This window comes from Rhinatrema bivittatum, chromosome 1, assembly GCF_901001135.1.
Source record: "Rhinatrema bivittatum chromosome 1, aRhiBiv1.1, whole genome shotgun sequence".
NCBI classification, from domain to species: Eukaryota; Metazoa; Chordata; class Amphibia; order Gymnophiona; family Rhinatrematidae; genus Rhinatrema; species Rhinatrema bivittatum.
Genome location: NC_042615.1, coordinates 164416618 through 164431518, shown reverse-complemented (window position 1 = coordinate 164431518; position 14901 = coordinate 164416618). Strand labels below are relative to the sequence as shown.

Below are 14901 nucleotides of genomic sequence, written 5' to 3'. Positions count from 1 at the left end.
CCCACATGGGGGAGTAAAACCCAAACCACTTTTCATTAACACTCTCTGGGAACCTCCCCATGCTTTTAGTACATTTCTTTTAATAAGGGGGAAAAAAGGTTCCCTATACCTATACATGTAAATACAATTTTGCAAGCAGAAAGCTATGTTCAACATTTTACTGTTTGTAAAACTGAAATATTTTGCAAAATCTGCTTGGTATGCTAGAAAGGAAAATAGTATGCATTTTCATAAATATTGCACACTATTTGTCATTTTTGCATGCAAAGCAGAATTTGTAAAACTTAGCTCAGTTTATTACATTGACCTTAGTCTGAAGCCTTGTTATGGTTTTCTAACAGGTGAACTCAAAGCCTATTTGCCACTGGGCCATCAAATAAAAAATTGTCTAAGTAATGAATGGTGTTTCTCTTGACTGACACCTGCTCCATGACCCAATGTTTGAACATACTCGTTTCTCACTGTATGCACATGATCATTCCACGGGCATGTATATACTGAAATAGAATCCACAGGATAGGATTAATAATAGTTACTCACTAGGTTGAAAGGCTTCTCAAATGACAAAAAATAAACTGAACACAAATCAGGATTTAGAGCATTATTTGCTGAGCTCCCTACTAGAGAAGACAGATTGGGGACTAGACAGAATATTACAGATTCCATTTTTGGTGCAACCTCTAATATTGATAGCAGCATATACCCTGTAGGGCCCAGAGCAAGAACGTCTTGACAACATTAATAAACATTGTTCTGAAATGGTGTAAGGGTTGATTTCATTGAAAATAAATGTGCTCTCTGGAGCCAAAGAACAGCTATAATAAAAGCCGCTAGACAAGAAAAAGAATTCAGAATATTCCAAAAAAATAGTTGCAGCTTGCAAGAGAAAGAACCATAATAGACTATATGCTAATGACCACCACTCCACTGACAGACCAGCTTACAAAGGTAGATTTATTTAAATATATGATACAACATTTATTAACCTATACACTCCTGCCCTAGGCACAGGTAACTCCAGGCCTCTGGACTGGCACATGCACATAACTCATAACTATGTCTGTAACCCTGCTTCCACATGGATCACCTTCAGAGGTTACAGAGGTGGTGAACAACCCTTCTGCAGCCCCAGAATCTAGGAAAGGGTCCAGTTTCCATCAGAGTTCACCAATTGAGGACTAGATAAATCTGGGAGGCCCAACCAGAGATTTGTTGCAAAGCAGGGTCCACACCACTGTAGTTAGTTCTAAAAATAGAAAGTTTATTGTAAAGTCCAAAAACTGAGCAATAAGCAAGTAGATCTCAGGAAACCAAGCCAAATCAATAAAGTAAATAAGAGAAGCAAACGAAAATGCCTCTTCACCAGGATGCCCCTCACCACAGGTTTCCCACTCTAGGTGCAGGGACCTCTTCTCTAAAGAGTCCCAGCCACATTCCTGTACAGCTTCAAGCTCTCCTGCCTCTAACTAACATTAACAGTTCCTGTCTCCAGGCCCGGTGCAACCGAGTGTGCACACTATGCATTTGCATGGGATGGCACATCTGGAAGGACAGTGGCAGCAGGAGAGGCCACGGGGCCGCTGGTGGAGCTCAATCTGCGACAGTTTCTGCTTTTATCTGCGCATGTGCACACAGCTTTCCAGCTTCCGACCCCCCTTCACAGAAAGGCTTGTGGTAGGGCCGAAGAAAATGGAGCCCGTAGAGCCATGGTAGAGCTCATCCCACCATGGCCTGAAGTGAAGAGGACGGAGGGGACCATGGTGGATCCCATCCCACCATGGGCTGGAGAACAGAAGCTGCGTGCGCACGTGTGTGTGTTTGTGTGTGTGAGAACCTATATGCATGTGTCTGTGTTCATGTATCTGTGTGAGAGCTTGAGTGTGTTTCTGTGTCAAGCTCAAGGTGACTGGAAATCAAAAGATCCCAGGTTTGGAGAGTAGGAGATTTTTAAAATCCTAATTAGTTTTAATTATTGGGTGGAATTTGATGTTTCTACTGTTTTGAAATATTTTATTGTTTTTTGGGAAATATTAGAACATTTTAATTATTGGATTTTTTATTCATCAGATGTTTTGAAATATTTTATTGATGTTTGGGGAATTTTGGATATTCTGTTTGTTAACTGGTTTGAAATATTAATTTTACTATTATGATTGATGCTTTATATTTCTTGATTTTATTTTTTAATAGTAATGTTTCTTTTTTTCCATTGTTGCTCTGCTTATAGAGTTTGTCTTGTTGTGGATTCAAGTTCGGTTCTTCTTAGCATCTTTCTGTTTATAGTTTCTGCTCTCTTTATTCTGTATTTGGTCAGGGTCTGTCTGTGTTCTCTGTGTGTCACCGAGGCGAGGTATTCTGTTACCATTTAATTTATCTGTAGTGATCTATAGCAGTCTGATTTCTTCTGTTTTCCTAATAAGAAAGTGTATTGATATTCTAGGGCCTGGTGTAATATGTGCAGTGTTACCTTTTTATAGATAAGTTGTTACTGTTTGAGTGCTGGCAGAAAGGGTTGCTTTGGTACAATATTATAATGGTAATTCTGTTTATTCATGGCTTTCTGAGGGCCAAGCCCACACCCAGCACACATTATAAAAAATGCAACTCCATAGGAGTTCCAAATGTCTTTTTGTGCAGGATTTTCTGGTTGGCACCACCGCAGTGCAAGTATACATAATAGGGCAGATTTTTAAAGCTCTGCGTGCGTAAATCCCGGCCTTTACTCGCATGGCCAGGCCTTATGTGCGCCGGGCGAATCCTCCAAGAGGCCCAGCCACACGCGTAAAGGCCAGGACACACTCAAGTGCCAGGCCTCTTGGAAGGGGCGGGCCGGAGGTCGTGTTTTGGGCGGGGAAGGGCAGGGGAAGGGCAGGGGGTGGGCCGGGACAGCGCCATTGTTCACTGTCCTAGAGCCTCACGCGCTGGCCAGCTGCCGGCGAGCGCGAGTTACTTCAGGTAAAAAAAAAATTTCAGTTGTTTTTAGAGGGTAGGGAGGAGAGGGGAAGGGGAAGGGAGGTTAGGGTAGGGGGTAGGAAAGTTCCCTCCCAGTCCGCTCCTAAATTGGAGCGGACTGGGAGGGAACTGGGGAAGCCCGACGATGCATCACCGTGTGAATTCGCTAGTTTTGACCCCCGCCCTGCGTGTGCCAACTGGGATTCTATAATATGAATGCGCACATGGACCCGCACGCACATCTTTTTAAAATCTACCCCAATATGCATATTGTAAGTGACATTCTGTGTCAGAAGACTGTACTTTTGAATGTTCTTTTTTCATATAAAATCTGTTATAAATGCATAATTGAATTGTGTGGGTGCATCTGTAGGGGGGTGTGTGTGTGTGTGTGTGTGTGTGTGTGTGTGTGTGCATGTGTGTGTGCATGGCTGTAAGGTTTGCTTAAGGTACCTAATACCCTTCTCTTGACCATGGGTTCTGTTTGGGGGAGTGTCAGTTTTTAAAAATATAGATTGCTGGAGGGAGCTGTACTTTTTTTGATGAGCGCGGGACAGAGACTGAATGATGTGGGTGTGAGAAGGGAGGCAGCAGAGTAAATGTTTGCACAGGGTCACAAAAAAGCTAGTAGCACTGGCCCTGTCTAGCTCCAAATACACAGTAACCAACACTACATTCACTTTAATGAACACACTCACACACTTTCATTTCTTTCTTTTCTGGCTTATTAGGTTTCTCTGTGTCCTTGTGAAATTCCCTGATGTCCACACTCTCCTGGCAGGCCCTCCTTTCCTCCCATTGGCTGTCTCCCCCCCCCCCCCCCCCTCCATCCTGAATTTGCATACTCCCAAATACAGGAAGCTAAAGGGCAGACTATAGGAGCAGGGGCCTTGCTCTGTGCTTGCATCATGGGAGGCCACAAGAAGTGGAGGAGTGGCGGAACAGCCCAACAGTGACTGCAAAGTGGCAGAAGCACATGCGCTACTGCCCAGGTTTACAGTATGATATAACTCTTTTAGTCAATCAACCCAAAGGCCTTGAGCTACTACTTACTTCAGATTACAATTCTCCAATGTTTTGCACTATGGGCTTCTGAGACACTCTTTCTTTTCCTTCTGGGAGAAAACTAATCTCCTGGATCTCTCTCCAGTGGTCTTGAAATTCTTACTCTTCATAAAAACATTGCTCTGACTCTTACAAGCCCTGCACCTACCCTTATCCTCTCAGCTTTTCTCCTGATCAACTCCTTCATGCCTCATGCCAAAGCACTCTCTCTCCCTCCTTCTCTCTATAGATATAGATTATATATATTTAGAGAGAGAGAGAGAAAGAGAGAGAGAAAGCGAGATAGCAAAACAATTCCAAAAAGAGAAAATAAACACTAATGTTGAATGATTGTATTAAAAATGAAAAAACTTTATTTGAAAATTTACAAATATAAAAAATTAAATTAAATGAGCAGTAACGTTCACTAAATGAGTATAATGCTTTGTTGTCATTCTTATAACATCAAATATGTAACAAAACACAATATGAGGACCAGATATTGTTGCGCTGGAGGTGGACCCTTGGCCTGGCGCAGGATTGGTACGGCCCTCTGAGGGTTCCCAGAGGGCGCCTGCCGCCAGGAGGCGGAGCACACAAGGAGATAGAGGCAAGCTGGAACTTCACCAATAACAGTCTGGGGGCTTCTTGGATTCCCGAACCGCCTGGGCTTAAATAGGCCTCTGAGGGTCTCCCGGAGAGGTGTGCCCACCAAGTGCAAGGGTGCACAGCTATTGGAGAATAGATGAGCTAGACCGGAACAGAGGGTACCAGAGACCACTGGAATGAAGCAGGAACTGAAGGTCCTCCAGTCAGGATAGGCAGCACCTATTGGTTTAGCTGGTAGAAGGCCGCAGGCAACATCAGAGCAGGCAGGCCTGGTGGACTCAGGAGAAGCAAAGAGAGTGTCCATGAGGAGTGCAAGAGTCAAAGCCAAGGTATCCGTCCAAGGGTGGTAAGCCAAAGCAAAGGTCAGTTCCAGGTATCAGTTTGAATGTGGTCAGAAGCAAGCAGGGGTCAGTTTCAGGCAGCAGTCCAAATGTGGTCAGAGACAAGCAGAGGTCAATACCGTGAGTCAGTCCAAGCATGGTCAGAGGCAAGCTGAGGTCAGTACCGAGTATCAGTCTGAAAGGTACAACCTGGGAAGCAGATCAGGAACAGGAACAGATGCTGGAGCACAGGAAGGACCATGGGAACGCAGGAGCACTGGAAGACACAGGAACACAGGAACGCAGAAACACAGGAACAAGTACTGGAACAGGAACGCAGGAACACTGGAACAGTCAAGGAACACAGGACCACAGGATGGCAACTAGCTTCTCAATAAGGAGACGACCCGTTTGCCAAGGCAAGGAACTGGGGGATGAACCTCGCTTAAATACTATTGTTAAGTGACGTCATCAGGAGGCATCTGGGTAGAAGTTCCCACCATGGGCCCTTTAAAGGGCAGGGTGTTGGCCGCGCACGCGCCTAGGGGTGTGGCCGAGGATACAGAGCCCCTGCGGGAGCTCCACTGAGAGGTCTGCATGGAGGTGGAAGCCGAAGACGGATGGTGGAGACGCTGGGGACACCAGGAGGAGGCAGCCGTGGCAAGGGAGGACAGACCGGGAGCCCCGGAGGGTGACCCGAGGTAAGCAGGGCCAGCCGTGGCACCAGCACAGCCGGGACAAACAACAGATATATGTGGACAATGCCTAAGCCTTTGATTTTGCTTTAAAATCTAAATGGCTAGACTATTCATGCTATTTATACATCAAAATTTCCTAAGCTGAAGGCAACGTGCTGTTGCAGTTTCTTATCACATATAAATAAACAAACACATATTGTTTATAATCACATGTGTGGCTACACCTATAGAATATAATATGAAGGCCCACTCATAGTAGCTTTCACATCCATACAAACAAAATTGATAGACTGTGTAAAGTGTTATGTCCCGGGTCTGATGATACCGAGACATAACAAGCATTCTGATGGCAGAAGGAAGGTCATCTCGCGTTTTCAGTATCTTAAAACTGTGCCTTGCAGTCTGAAGGTCTCTGCACCGGATGCACTTGCCTCGCTCGGAGGCGTATCAATGCCATTTCGGGTGAAAATGTTCCCGCCCATGCCTTTTGTTTTCCTTTGTTTTGAGCCAACATAGAATCATTCATTTCGATATAGCATCTTTTTATTAGTGGGGCCAGTCAGGATACTGACTCCCGTGCAACGGATTTTCCATAAGAACAACATCATTTGCATCCCAGCTTGCGCTGCACAGTGAGGATGTTTTTCCATTTTGAAATCTTGTGCTAATCTGGGTGCTATAACTCTTAGAGTTTGGACCTGTTTATGACCTGATGCTGTGAAGTTCATGCTTCAGTTGATTTTCCCTGTTTGTAAACATCTCCTCATTTGGAGGCAAGGACATTTTTTCTTCCCTTATTTATTTTATTTTATTTATTTAAAAGTATTTATATACCTTTTTCAAAGCAAGGTTATTTGTCAAAACGGTTTACAAAGGTAAAAAAATAAAATTTAAAAATAAAATAGGATTAAAATAAAATTAATAAAAATACAAAAACTGGTATATACCAGCTTCCTGCCTCTGGGTTGTTTTTCCTCTTTTTTTTTTGTAAAAGACGTATGCTACACTTGAGAAGAAGATGCCCATCAGGTACTTAATAAGGAGAACTAAAGTATTTAAGAAGCTTATAGGAAAGGCATATGGATTGAAATTTATGTTCTGATAAATAACTGGGACTAAATTCTAACCCATCTCAAGATTGGGAGAAAGCAGCAATAACTTTGGGCATTAAAAGGAGGAATGAACTATCTTCAATCTGAGTAATCTGTGTAACTGAGAAGAGTAAGAGATCAAGTGTAAGAAGTGTGCTTCCAAAGAAATGAAAAGACTGCTAGAAGAGTGTGGTCACAAATGTATTAATCTTTCTGCTGTTCTAATGTTTATTGACTTTATTTGAAACACGTTTTGAGTGAGTCATCTAATGAACTATCAGTAAAGAAGCTGGAAAGCACATTGCTTCTCAGTGTGCATTTGGATGGAAAGGACTGTCGTCATTATTAGGCCATGTGCAGAGAAGGAAAAAGGGCTTGTCCTGTGGTTACTGCAAAAGGACCGTGGGACTATTGCCCCCCCCAGGGTTGCCCTGGAACTCAGAAGGGGTATGTGGCCATTGGACAACTGTGTGCAGAAAGGGTCCATCTCTCCTCCTATGTGCCCTGGGTGCACTTCGAAGGATCCATCCCACCCAGGGGTTACAGACTGATTAATTAAGATGTTTTTCTTGTTCTTTGTTTATGTTCAATCTAAAGTTAAATATAGAAATTCAAACAAAAGTCCTTACAAGGGTGGATGGGAATTCTTTCCAGAGTATCCCCTTCTAGGTTCATCTAAGAGGGGAGGTTAGGTCCTCAGATGACAAAGTAAGCCATCTAGCAGTTGTCATTTTTGCATTTGAGACAGGTAATGATAAGGACGGCTGCTGTGCAGAGCAATTTAAAGGGCCCTTATCCAGTTTACATAGCTGATGTAAATGAGGAGATAAAATCTTACTAGATAAACGAAGCTTGACCGACGTGCCGCAAATGCGCAGTAGAGACCAGCTCTACCGCGCATGTGCGGGCGAGCACGTCGGTCTGAGCCAGCATCAGAAAAAAAATGGCGGCGTCCAGTGGCAGCAGCGGGCGGCGACGGCGGTAGCGAGCGGCGGCGGTACCGGCAGCGGGCGGTAGCGACGGCGGTAGCGAGCGGCGGCGGTACCGGCGGCGGCAGTAGTGACGGCGGTAGCGAGCGGCGGCGGTGGCGGCGTCGGTAGCGGGCGGCGGTAGCGGGCGGCGTCCAGTGGCAGCAGTGGGCGGCGACGGCGGTAGCGAGCGGCGGCGGTACCGGCAGCGGGCGGTAGCGGGCGGCGGCGGCGGTAGCGACGGCGGTAGCGGCCAGTAGCGAGGGAGGGAGAAGAGAGAGAGAGGGAGGGACGGACTGAGTGGGAGGGAGGGGACTGAGAGAGAGAGTGGGAGGGAGTGACTGAGTGAGAGGGAGGGACTGAGGGGGAGGGAGGGATTGAGTGAGGGGGAGGGACTGAGTGAGAGGGAGGGAGTGGGTCTGAGTGAGAGGGAGAGGGGGGACTGAGTGAGAGGGAGTGGGACTGGGAGAGAGAGGGAGGGAGTGGGACTGAGGGAGAGTGAGTGGGACTGAGTGAGTGAGAGGGAGGGAGAGAGGGGGGAGGGAGTGACTGAGTGAGAGGGAGGGACTGAGTGGGAGGGAGGGATTGAGTGAGGGGGAGGGACTGAGTGAGAGGGAGGGGGGACTGAGTGAGAGGGAGTGAGTGGGACTGAGGGAGGGAGTGGGACTGAGGGAGAGAGAGGGAGGGAGAGGGAGGGAGGGAGTGGGACTGAGGGAGAGGACGGAGGGAGTGGGACTGAGTGAGTGAGAGGGAGGGAGAGAGGGGGAGGGAGTGAGTGAGACTGAGTGGGAGGGAGGGACTGAGTGAGAGGAGAGGGAGGGTGGGGAGGAGTGGGTGAGGGAGGGAGGGAGGTAGGGGGTGGTGAAGAGTGAGGGGAGAGAGAATGAGGGGGAGGTGAGAGACAGAGGGATGTAGCCCGTTTTAACGGGCTTAACGGCTTGTACTTTAATAAAATAAAAAATGTCAATAAAAGAAGCCTGGGAGATGTGATTTGACTTTTTACTTGACATATGAAAGATTAATTTGTGTTTGATGTATTCATTCTAGCAGACATGTAGCCTCAAGCAGGAGAATCTTTTGTTTTAGGGGTGAATTTTAAAATCCCAGCGCGCACTAAAACTGAGAGATAAATGAGTTTTCTGACCAGTGTGCACGGGTGGATTTTAAAAGCCACTTGTATACGCGCATATCTCCCAGTTACGCGTACAAGCCCAAAAGCAGGGGATGGGCGTGGTCTGGGTGGGGCAAGGGCAGAACATAGCCATTCCAGGACTCTAAAATGGAATGTGTGCATAAGTATTTATGCGCACAAGCGCACACTGGGGTCCCCTGCCACTTAACTTTACTACTTACATATACATATAGAATCATAGAAACATAGAAATCAGAAGCGGTTCTATAATGAGGCAGGGTGAGGTGACTGCTTCAGGCGGCAGAATTTTGAGGCGGCAAAAAATGCCCCTCTCAGAATGCCGCTCTAGCATCTGCCTCATCCTGCCTGCCCCTGCCGCGGCTGCCTCAGCTCAGGCTGGTGGCAGCTGAAAAAGAATGGAGAGAGGCTGGGGCACCACCAGAGCTCAGGCCGGCAGCAGCTGAAGAACAGAGAGAGGCCCCACATGAGAGAGAGGCAGCTTGCTTATGAATATTTGTGCGCTTGTGTGAGGCAGCTTGTGTGTATGTGTACATGTGTGAGGCAGCTTGCTTGTGTGTGTGTGTTTGGGTGAGAGGCAGCTTGCTTATGTGTGTGTACTTGGGTGAGAGGTAGCTTGTGTGTATGTGCGCGTGTGTGAGGCAGCTTGCTTGTATGTGTGTGCTTGGGTGAGAGTCAGCTGGCTTGTGTGTGTGGCAGCTTATCTGTGTGTGTGTGTATGTGTGTGTGTGTATGTGTGAGAGAGAGAGAGAGAGATTGTGAGCCTGGCAGGGGGTGAGAGAGCATGTGTGTTACCTCTTGCCATTGAAGCAGAGAGCAATGATGGAGTTGCATTCAAAGTATCAGGCTTATCGGTTAAGGGTAGTAACTGCCGCATTAGCAGGTTACCCCCATGCTTATTTGTTTTCCCAGACCATAAAATTCAATGCCCTTGTTGATTCCTGTTGAATCTAATTCCCCTTTTCCCCTTCTCCCCTTTCCCCTTCTGTTAAAGCAGAGAACAATAATGGAGTCGTATCAATATTATGAAGGCTTATTGGTTACTGGTAGTAACCGCTACACCAGCAAGTTACCCCCATTTCCATCCTCTAGCCTTTAGGGATCCACAGTGTTTATCCCATGCCCTTTTGAAATCTTTCACCATTTTTGTCTTCATCACCTCCTCTAGAAGGGCATTCCAGGCATCCACCACCCTCTCCATGAAGAAATATTTCCTGACATTGGTTCTGAGTCATCCTCCCTGGAGTTTCATTATGTGACCCCTAGTTCTACTGATTTCTTTCCAACGGAGAAGGATTGTGGATTGTGCATCATTAAAACCTTTAAGGTATCTGAATGTCTGTATCATATCTCTCCTGCACCTTCTCTTCTCCAGGATATACATATTTAGGTCTTCAACCTCTCCTGATATGTCATTTGATGGAGATCCCCCACCATTTTGGGCACCCTTCTCTGGACCACCTCCATCCTTTCTCTGTCCCTTTTGAAGTACAGTATCTAGAATTGAACACAATTCTCCAGTGAGACCTCCAGTGAGGCCTCTTGTACCAGTCCTTGTACCAAGGACTGGTACAAGAGGATTATTACCTCCTTTTTCTTACTGGTTATTCCTCCCTCCATGCAGTCCAGCATTCTTCTGGCTTTAGCTATTGCCTTGTCACATTGCTTCGCCATCTTCAGATCCCTAGGCACTATCAGCCCAAGGTCTATCTATTGTTTTGTGCACAAAAGCCCTTCACCACCACCCCCCATCACATAGAGCTCTTTTGGATTACCACACCCCAGATGCATGACTCTGCACTTCTTGGCATTGAATTCCAACTGCCATATCTTTGACCACTGTTCAAACTTCCCTAAATCACATCGCACTCTCTCTACTCCTTCCAGCATATTCACTGTTTTGCAGATCTTAGTATCATCCACAAATAGACAAATTTTACTTTCTATCCCTTCCGCAATGTCATTCACAAAGATATTGAACAGGAACGGTCCCAACACAGATCCTTGTGGCACTCCGCTTAACACAGTTCTTTCTTCAGAGTAGGTTCTGTTTACCATCACACACTGTCTTCTATCCATCAACCAGTTTGTAATCCATGCCACCACCTTGGCGCTCACTCCCAAGCTTCTCATTTTATTCAGAAGCCTCCTATGTAGGACCGTATCATAAGCTTTGCTGAAATCCAAGTATATCACATTGAGCGCTCTTCCTCAATCCAATTCTTTAGTCACCTATGGATGGCATGTAAGTAATAAAAAAATCTAGGCTAGTCTGTGGTAAGTTTTAAGGGTTGGGGCTAACAGGGAGAAAGGGAGACTATTAAACTAGGGAGATTGGAAAGTCCTATCCCTTAATTGGGTGAACTGGGAATGAACTGGGAAAACTCCCTATGGCATTGGCATGCGTCCTTTATAAAATTCCCTCATTTACACAGTAGAGGTGGCAGTTGGTGCACATGCATGTGTCCATATAGAATTGTGTGTACATATAGTCAGATACATCCTATTTTATATCATATGTGCATATATGTGCATATGTTATAAAATGGCCATGTTATTTGGTACAAGCTGACATATGCACATACATGTGCACTCATGCAACTGTTTCAAAGTTGTCATGCCTGTGCCTCCTCCCCCAGATGGTGACAGTTAACACAGTGTCAAAATATAATTGCTTACATTTTCTTACTATAAGCCAATATACCTACAATGCACGAGTATCCAGAAATGTCAGTGGGCTTCTATGAGATAGGTAGAGACCTTCATTTTTTTCCCAGGAATTTATCAATGTTTAGTGTAACAAGATCAAAAATTATATTTTCCTGGAAAAATGACAAATCATTTTTTTCCAGAGACTTCTCCTGTTTTTTTTTCTTTTTGTAGTAAACACTGGAAAATTAAGGGGGAAAATAAAATAAAAACTGAAAAACAAAGGTCCCTAGAGACAGATCACGTTCTCAGTGTGATATGAGCCTCAGGATCATTGTAAAGACCTTTCCAAATGTACATTTTTCTCCTTTCTTCTCTCTCCATTCTGAAACTTTGCTTAGTAATGTGCAGCTTACAGATATCAGAGCATGCTATCCTAGAAGAGGTAGAGATTGAAGCCTCAGAGTGGTGAAAAGATTTGATATGTATTTTGTATAGGGAATGGACTTTAATAATGTGCACTGCTACTTAGAATGAAATGCGGGAAAACCAAAGCATAGACTGAGGATGAGACAGAAATGTATTTCTTTATTTTACTTCTACATGTATGTGCACCATTTATAACCATCTATGTGTTTTATGTAACCTGTACTTCACTCTGAATCTCATGAGCAGCAGATAATAAATTGAAGAAATAAATATCTGTAGATTATTCTCTACCTCAGGCTAAAATGTAAACATTTTTTTCTGCAATAAAATCAAGATTATATTTTCCCATTGATTTCTACTGATTTGTGGAATACAGGTACCATTTAAAGATATCAAAATGAGGCTGTTTAGTGACTGAAAGTGTGGTAAAGTATTTTTTTTTTTACCTTACTTTCTTCCTTTGAGCTGAAATCACAGTCTGGGCATACTCAGTATGTTTCCTCTTCCCAATTCCAGATATTGCTATCATTACAAAGACAACATTACATCTCCCTAAAAGGACATTAAGGTTAATAAATATTGAAATGAAAGTGATGATGTATTATGCTGTTGAGAATAAGGGCTGGTCTTATCTTTCAATAAAGGTTTATGTGGTTATTTTCGGACTCTCTTTTTGCTGACACAGGATGTGATTATTTTTACTTGGCAAAGTGGATGATTATTTTTCTGCCACGTTTTTTCTAAGTCATGAATATGGGTGAATTGAGTCCCAAGTCTATGCGTATGTACATTCTGGCAAGTGCCAAATGTGTCATGAAATCAGCTCTAACAGTCAATGATAGTTACATAAATGTAGGAATGCATATTTACATGCACTTTAACATCTAAAAGTTGTAAATATATTGTTCCAGGAGTTACTAAAATATGGTTCTGTCTTATTAAATTAAAATATACATTGATGTACTCCTTTATCTAAGTAAGTGTTCAATAGTAAATGTGCTTAAATATAGCTTCTTTTAAAAAGAAAGAATGATTTCCTGACTGCTTTTAGCTTGAAACTGCATATGCATTTTAATGTGAAGGATAAAGAGTAATAAACCATTATGTATTGAAATTTTTTAGGTCATTGACCTGTATTGGGGAATAGAATCTGAAGAATGGGATGACCCTGATCTCCAGAAGACTCGTATGAGGCTCCTAGAAGAGTGTCTGAAAACTTCTGCAGGTCCATGTTTTGTTGTGGGTATAAAAAATGTTTTGTATTAAAAGTCCAATCATTTTTAGGTTAATTTAGGCATTGTATTCATTTACTTTTTTTAAATTTTGGCTTCATGCATGTACAAGAAAATTGTATATATAATATTTGTCATCTTCAATGGTCGAAATAAGCCAACAAACAAATTGTAGGCGACATATTTCTACTGTACAAAATACAGTTGTAATTGGCTTTCAAGAGCAATGCTTCCTGTATCAATTCATCAGCTCAGGGCAAGATGAACTGTGAATAATGTTGTCCGAATATACAGGTGAATAGTAAAACATAATAAATATTTGAAAGTAATCACATTTTTTCGACTTAGTTCCAAAGACACAGTAGCCAAGAAGGATCTGTAGTCTGCTGTGACAGTTGCTAGATTTTTCAGTGAAATGTGAGATGGTAGACTTTTGCTACCCAGGCTGTTTTCCCCAATTCTGCACCCTGGTGTTCTTACAGGCCTGCCTTGTGATGTAGTTTTACTGAAGAAAACCATGCCCCGGCTGCCCAAAGCAATATGTCATATGTGCAAGTGAAAAGTAGTAACGCTTGGACTGTATCAATTAAACCAGTTATTTAAAAAGTATTATTTTTGCATATTTGAAACTCTTGTCCTGCAGCTCTATAGCTCCTCTGGAAGCAGCCACATTAGCAAGGATATCTGAGACTGCATCACAGGCCGGATCTGATTTGTGGTGACTGTATTGTTGCAATTAACATTATAGCACATAGTGATTCATGTAATTAATTTGTGATTCTCCTCCAAGCACATTGTGAAAGCAACAACTTTAATAACATTTTTAATTGAAACAGGATGAGTGTTATCACATGCATGGGCATGTTTGAAATAGTACACAGTGGGTATCATTTTTGTAGAGAGCATTCCAATTTAAAAACAAAATTGGATGCTAACAGTTGTATTTTGAAGTGTATTATTTCCACAAGCAAGTACTGTGAGTATGATTTTTTTTCCTTGTTTTCAAATATTTTAGGTTATAGGTTTAATTCGGTTTATTTGTAATTATTAAGTCATAATAAACCCATGCGTGCAATAATATGCATATTATCATTAGGAGGTGCTTTTTCCTTGTCACAGTGCTACCTCCACTTGAAGATCCTAACATGTAGAAGGGTTCAGGTTTTTTCCGCCACCATACACATTCAACAATTCTAGTGAGGCGCCATTCCGGCCTCAAGGGAGCTACTTCTCACCATCTATCCTGCTGGACAAATTGTTGCGTAGATGACATCATGGCTTCATTTTCTTTTAAAATAAACTGACTCACTAATCTTGCTATGTGTGGGGAGGGATTTTGTGGAGTTTGGTGGTAGTGGTGGTTTCATTATTATTTTCATTGAAATAAAGGTCAGCTAGCAAGTTACAAGTAAACCCTTTGTATTGGACCAACATTGCATTTGTAATTTGTTTTCTAGGGTTATATTCCCTTTGTTAGGCACTTACAACCTGTTTGCTTACCTCTGTTTCTTCATAGCTAAGTGGGTCAACTTGACAACCACATTGCTTTGTTAGTTTTAAAATTAAAATGATTTTGTAGACATCCAAGGATCAAGCAGTTGGAAGAGTTATACAGCATAGCAGTGCTCCCGTGTAGCTCCAACAGAATGTCTCCATGGTTTCATTAATCTGAGTTTCTGGCTGTGAGCCAAACTTTAGCTTTGAATTCACTTTATAAAGGCACTAAGATGCAACAGCTAATTCTTTGCAGCCAGGCTTT

General features: G+C 43.4%; 1 protein-coding gene across 1 annotated transcript in view; it reads left to right on the top strand.

Annotated features, from left to right (window-relative positions):
• Window positions 1-14901, top strand: part of NWD2 (NACHT and WD repeat domain containing 2) — a 309581-nt gene that overhangs the window by 171987 nt on the left and 122693 nt on the right. The window contains exon 3 of the mRNA XM_029589587.1: window positions 13033-13149. Within this exon, the coding sequence (XP_029445447.1) occupies window positions 13033-13149 (117 nt within the window). The remainder of the gene's footprint in view (window positions 1-13032; window positions 13150-14901) is intronic.